Here is a 6,925-nt window from a genome sequence, read left to right as displayed (position 1 = left end):
CGATCAAAAAAGGAAAAGGTTTAATCAAAAAAGGAAAAGTGTCAATCGAAAAAGGCAAATTCCCAAAAGAGAAGGAAAAGTGTCAATCAAAAAAGGAAAATTCCCATTCAAAAAAGGAAAATCGTAATTTTTTAAATTTTTTTAAAAAAAAATTATAAATTTTTCAATTTGAAAAGTAATCCATTTATTATTTCATAATATATTATATAAATAAAAAAAAAATATATATATCATATAATAAATTTAATATTATTACATTATAACGTACAATAAAAATATTATAATAATATTACATTATGATTTCTTTAGTTAATAACTATCTCAAAGAAATATAGTACATACTAGGAAAAAAAAAATATATATATATTAAAACATAAATGTTTAATTATAACGAAAAAATATTTTTTTTTGTGGTTAAAATCTAAATATAGTTGCGATGCAAAATATATATAAAATTAACAATGACTATATTTGATAAACTAGGAGGGAAATGGGAGTGTTTCGAAGAAACATTTGTAGTTCCCCTTTAGGATTTCAAATTGGACTTTTTGTTTAAGAGATAGGGACTCGTTTTTGACCCCTGTCCTTAACGAAATTCTTCTACCAAATTGATTTAAGAACTTTAGGGATTGGGGACCGGGGTTTCCAAGGACGCTAAAAATTAGGGGAATAAATATAAAAGTAGGGAGGAATCTATATTTATTAAACTTATTGGTTTCTTGTAGTTCCAAGGGGTCGGTATTTCCGTTAGCCGGAAAGGAGGTAACACAAGAGACGTCCCAGACAAGTCTTTTGCCGCCGTGCTAAGACGTTAAAGACATGCCGTCAGGGCGCTTACCGTCAGCATTTAGGAGACCCAATGGCTCTAAGCTATTGGGGAAACCGGCCGAAATCAAGGCTTTGCCGATTAACCTATTAAGGTTGTCGTGCCTCAGGAAACGGCCACTGACTTTGAGGCACGAGAAACAATGTCTAGAGAAAGGATCAACCTGTTTGTGACAGGCGGCACAGGTGTCCACAGAAGGGATAAGGCAACCAAGCCTATGGCCAATGGCAGTTTGAAACTCATCGTCTGTGAGTAACGTTTCCTTTTTACCACTCGGAATCGCGTCTAGCCATTCATGGCCGTTAGAGTTTTTTTTTGCGTTTCTGAGCAGTTGAAGGTTAGTTAGCTCAGTATACATACAAAGTTTTTCAAACGAGCATTGAAGCATAGGGACCAGGAAGCTCTTTAGATGGCAGGAAATTGGCTGCTCGGAGCCTTGGGTGATTAGAGTAAGCCACTTTTGTTTAGCTGAAGATAGAAGGGGATCGTCCAACTCGATAAGCGAGGAAATAGAATCGGCGAAGGATATTCGAGATGAAAGAAAACACGCAATTGCCATAAGGAAGGGGGGTAACAATCCCAGTCCACCCTGGTAAGCGGGCATAGAGGCGAGGGACCAATTGAAATCGGAAAAATTTAAGCCTAAAAGAGATTCGATAAAATGTTTAAATTTTAATTCGAAGACCTTAAGGAGAGTATTGTACTGGAAAACGGGGGAAGATTTAAATAAATGTAAGAATTTAGGTAGAAAAAGACATTTTTTGGTGAGAAAGAAGAACTGATACTTGGGGAGATGAGGAAGATTCTTGAGTGAATTGGAAAGGGAATGGATCAAATCGTCAAAAGTTTTTTGACAAAAGGAGGTTGAAAAACCAATAGGGGAACCTAAAAGACAGAGTTCTTCGTGCGGAATGATTGTAAAATCTAAGGGAGGAATAAAATCCTTATTGTTGAGGGAGGAAATTTCACACTTTTTCCTATTTAGGGAAAGACCAATTTTCGAAGCTTCCATTTCAACGTACTCTATGGCTGACATAACATTGGATAAAGAACCGCCAAAAGAGCCATCGTCGCCATACCATAAATTAAGGTCTAATTGGAAATTAGTCTTTAAATTTTTGATCAAATCATGAATCCCTATAGTAAAGAGCAGGGGGCCTAGAGGATCACCTTGCTGTATCCCCTCTTCGGAGGATATGGAAAATTCCCCGAATTTGAGTAACGAAGGGAATCCATAACCGGAATTAAGGAAATTCCCATATGGGAAATAGTGTAAAAAAGATGGTAAGAATGCCCTCCTATGGATGGTGTTGAAGGCATTTCTGAAGTCTAACTTGCAGAAAACCTTATCGGCCTCAGTATTTATAAAAATACGCGCAACATGTGAGGCCACTTCACACCCACCTCTCACTCCAAATCCTAACTGTGAAGGAAATAAGAAGGAACTAGCCTTAGGCTGAATCCTATTTACGATAGCCTTGGCGACTAAGCGACGAAAGAATGACCCTATGGCTATGGGTCTAACGCCGCCATCCGGTTTGGTCAAGGAGACAAGACGGGCGCCAAAAATAATAGGACGAATGCAAAGGGGAACTTCGCGTACGAGGATATCATTGCACAGTTCGGTTAATGCTTTCAACAAAGGGTCAATGAAGCTACTATCAGGGCATTGAATTAACTCCACAAAGAAACCAGGTCTGAAGCCGTCCAACCCCCCTGTCGTCCCTTTTTTAAAGGACTTTAAGCACTTAAGTACTTCGTCACAGGTAAAGGGAATAGGGGAGGAGGCATGCGGGTGGATGTTAAAAGGGGACGCTAGTGGATGTTTTTCAAGAAGTTGTTTAAATATGGTAACGTTGATAGGTGAAATAGAGTCATCGGAAGACAATATTCGGGCCGCACCGCTAATATCTCCAAGATCTAATTTTTCGGAGATCAATTTGTGACGGAAGGAGTTGGGGTTTAAAGCGTACGAAGGAGAAAATTCATCGATAATTGTATTTCCAAAATTGGAAACTTTTTCCTTAATTAAAGCAGATAAGTTATTTATTTTATTTTTGGGTTTAACTAGGACTCGAAAACAAAAACTAACCAGGTCTAACCATAAGGGTAGTGAGGAGAAATCCGAATTCAAATTATTTATAAGTGACATGAGGAACCTAGAGATAGACTCTCGGGCGGCTATAGGGATCCTAGAAAGAACTAAGGGCTTATGCGAATTAAGGAATAAATCAACAGAGCTTGAGGAACATGGTGGAATGGGGTCATACGAGTGAGGAGCGTTAATTAAAGGATCTGGGCCGTAAGAGAGGGCAAATAAAAGCTATTAAAAATATTTTTTTATTGTAATAATAATAATCACTCATAGAGGGCGGTTCTAGATCTTGGGGGGTCAGGAATATTTTTATCACCACAAAATATCGATATGGGTATCAAATAAAATCTAATTTAAATATCTTTAGATTGGAATTATTCATTTTTTGTCTTGATGGGTATGACTGCCATGCCCTCAACATACAGGGTTTCCCATTCAAAAAAGGAAAAGGTCCAATCAAAAAAGGAAAAGTTATAATCAAAAAAGGTAAATTCCCATTCAAAAAAGGAAAATCCTAATTTTTTTAAAAAAATTATAAATATTTCAATTTTTCTCAAATTTTTATTTATTTTTGTCATTTCTTCTTATTTTATTTCTAACTTTTTGCGATTTCTTTACTTTATTTGTATCTTTTCTCAATTTATTTTTCTTACTATATCTTTTCTCAATTTTTCTTCTTCTCATATTTGATAATTCTTTTAAGTATATTTTCACTAAATTTTTGGCAGACAACTTTTTTATTAAAATTTTTTACATATCAAATTATTTAAATACAATTACGATGAAACAAAATTTTTTATTAATCATTAATAGTTTCTCCCCTTCTACATTTTGGAATATAGGTCCCATATTTCTAAAATAATATCTGGCATCTCAGATATTCCTCTTTCTCCATGTTCTATGAAACGAAATAATTCTTCCTCGTTAATAGGATTTTTATATCTGACAAAATCCTTCCATTGAAAAAACACATTCTCAATAGGATTAAGATACGGACTGTAGGGTGGTAAATATTTCAATGTATGTCCTTTTCTTTCGATCGATTCCCTAATTGAATGATTGTGATGAAATGGAACATTATTCATCACAAAAATCATATTAATCATGTTACATTCTTCAAAATGATTTAATATTTCATTTATAAAGTTTAAAATATATAGCATTGCAAGGGCCATCAAGAACTTCGAATCTAAATATTCCTGCAATTGTGAGAGCCGCAATGATAGTAATATTTATTGTCTTTATCTCTTGAACAATTTTAATTGCCTTTTATTTATTTGTGAATATCCACATTGATATTGAAAACCCGCTCTCATCGATAAATATAAATTTTTCTTTCATATATGCCACATCTACAAACCATTGCGCGTATTCTTTGCGAATCTCTATATTTGATTCTGTATTTTCTCTAAGTGAACGTAGTGATACTTTTTAAAACTATACCTAAATCCTGAGAGTAACCTTGATACCATATTTTTTGATATTTCTACATCATTTCTTTCTTTAATCATTTCACATAACATTTTTAAGGATAAAGTAATCCAAATTTTAACAATTTAATATATATTCTTCCTGCTCTTGATTTAATTTCTGCGTGCACGTGAACCTCCTTTGGGCAAGCTATATCCATTTTTGAGATGAGAGTATTTAATATTTGTCACTGACTTATTTACTTTAAAACATGATGCTATATTTTTGATACTATCCATTTTTAACACGTCAATTATTAGAGATTTTGTTTCACTGTTAATATTTTTTCCCCTTTTTACCATATCTTCATAATTTTATTTTTTAAAACAAAAAAATTTCTATTTAAAAAATATACTCAATAAATGGAAATGAAAAAAAACTAAAATTCTTTAGATTATAACATTTACCTCATTTTTTTTTCCGGTCATGGGTTACTTTATTTAAATATTTACTGATATGATATGATGTCAAAATGTATTTTACGTTTAATTTTTCATAAATCCAAATAGTTTAAAAGATAATTACAAAAAAATTATTTACTTGCTAAAAAGTATAAATGCTCTTAAATAAATATTAAAATTTTAAAAATATAAGAATTTTAAAATGATTATATTTTATTAATTTACATATCGTTTGGTATTACAGTTCAAACTTATTTATTATAACCAAACGATTAATTTATTGTAATTATAAATATGTATGTAAAATATTGTCTTTCAAAAATAATAATATAATTTTAAAAAAATTATCAAAATGAGGAGAAAAAAAATTGAGAAAAAATATAGTAAGAAAAATAAATTGAGAAAAGATACAAATAAAGTAAAGAAATCGCAAAAAGTTAAAAATAAAATAAGAAGGAATGACAAAAATAAATAAAAATTTTGAAAAAATGAATAATTTATAATTTTTTTAAAAAAAAATTACGATTTTTTTTTTTTGAATGGGAATTTTCCTTTTTTGATTGACACTTTTCCTTTTCTTTTGGGAATTTTTCTTTATCGATTGACACTTTTACTTGATTGGACTTTTTCCTTTTTTGTTTGACACTTTTCCTTTTTTGATTGAACCTTTTCCTTTTTTGTTTGACACTTTTCCTTTTTTGATCGGACTTTTTCCTTTTATTTTGGGAATTTTCGTTTTTTGATTGACACCTTTCCTTTTTTGATTGAACCTTTTCCTTTTTTGTTTGGACCTTTTCCTTTTTTGATCGGACCTTTTCCTTTTATGATTGAAACTTTTCCTTTTTTGAATGGGAAACCCTGTATTATATCACATACTACAATATGGAAATTATTTCAGAATTAAAAAAAATATGTTCAATAAGCAGACGATAAAAAATATGTCAATAAGCAGACGATAAAAAAATATATTCCCAATACACGACTATAAAAAAAATTTTAATATGTAAAACGAATAAAATATATATCTAAATTTTTTTAAAATATTTTATTTTTACAAAGCTCGATTTTTTAGTGGTGCTATCTTTTAACCCCTTTATGTTATAGGTTTATTGCTCACCAAAAAAAATATTAAAGGTGACCATAGTAGCTCACGAGATAGGTCATTCGGTCGGTTTTTTCCACGAACAGTCTAGGCCAAACAGAGATGACTACTTACTAATCAACATGAGCGCTATCAACATACTAGCAGCTTCTAACTTCCACATCGACGAAGGTATAGATTATGGATCTCCATATGATCACGGCTCCATTATGCATTACGGACCCAAAGTAAGTATTTTTCATTTTTAAATAATTTGGTATTTATTTATACTATAATAGAATTATAGATAGAAAGAACGTAAAATGACGCATGTCAGTCAATAGGCCTCGATAGATTATTGAAAAGTAGAGGTGGGTTACCAATATACTTCTCGATCCGAATTTGGAAAAAAAAAATATCTTCAGGCCTATACCAATATTTTTTTTGGTCCAAATTTTGTAAATTGTAAATGGAAAATGAAAACATATTGAAAAGTTCCATTATTATGATTTAACAGTTGATTAATCGATATATATTTTTTATAAAAAAATCGTCAAGAATGTAGATCTCTGCAAATTCTATTTTTCCCCGTTCTAGTTCAAACCAAAATTAATTTATTATTTAATTTCTGGTCCAAAGAAAAAAAAAATATATTAATAATTTGCTTTGGCCCCCATAAATTATATGTAACTCACATTTCCACTCTCTTATCAAATTATTTATATCTAATTTCATATTTCTTTATTTTGAAAGTATATAAATTCCTCTTAGTTTCTAAAGTTCTTTGCTATATATTTATTTATTTCGGAGACCTTGCTAGCCCTGAAAAAAGCCACACCGGGGCCTACTGGCCTACCTGGTCATTAAATATTTTAAAGAAAAACCCGATTAGGATCGTGCAATTAGCTGTTACATTAAATATGTTTATTTTGTTAAGATACTTTAACAGAGGAATACCAACAAAAACTTATACCACCCACCCACCTCCTGTCCCTTGTAAAGAAAATAAAAAATTCTTTTGTGGCCCTCCCAGAAACCCCCCCCCCTCCCCC

The 6,925-nt window shown here is 31.6% G+C and overlaps 1 protein-coding gene across 1 annotated transcript; it reads right to left on the bottom strand.

The window, feature by feature from the left end:
• Nucleotides 1–803: 803 nt before the first annotated feature.
• On the bottom strand, nucleotides 804–4,551 carry LOC135930907 (uncharacterized). The gene is made up of 2 exons (XM_065467707.1): nucleotides 4,528–4,551; nucleotides 804–3,149 (listed from the first exon to the last, which is right to left on the bottom strand). The coding sequence occupies exons 1-2, from the start codon at nucleotides 4,549–4,551 to the stop codon at nucleotides 804–806; spliced, it is 2,370 nt and encodes a 789-aa protein (XP_065323779.1).
• Between the last annotated feature and the right edge of the window lie 2,374 nt (nucleotides 4,552–6,925).

Source organism: Gordionus sp. m RMFG-2023, chromosome 1, assembly GCF_954871325.1.
Source record: "Gordionus sp. m RMFG-2023 chromosome 1, tfGorSpeb1-WG-v2, whole genome shotgun sequence".
NCBI lineage: Eukaryota > Metazoa > Nematomorpha > Gordioida > Chordodea > Parachordodidae > Gordionus > Gordionus sp. m RMFG-2023.
Note: the sequence above shows the minus strand (reverse complement) of the source record. Positions and strands in the feature narration are given on the sequence as shown.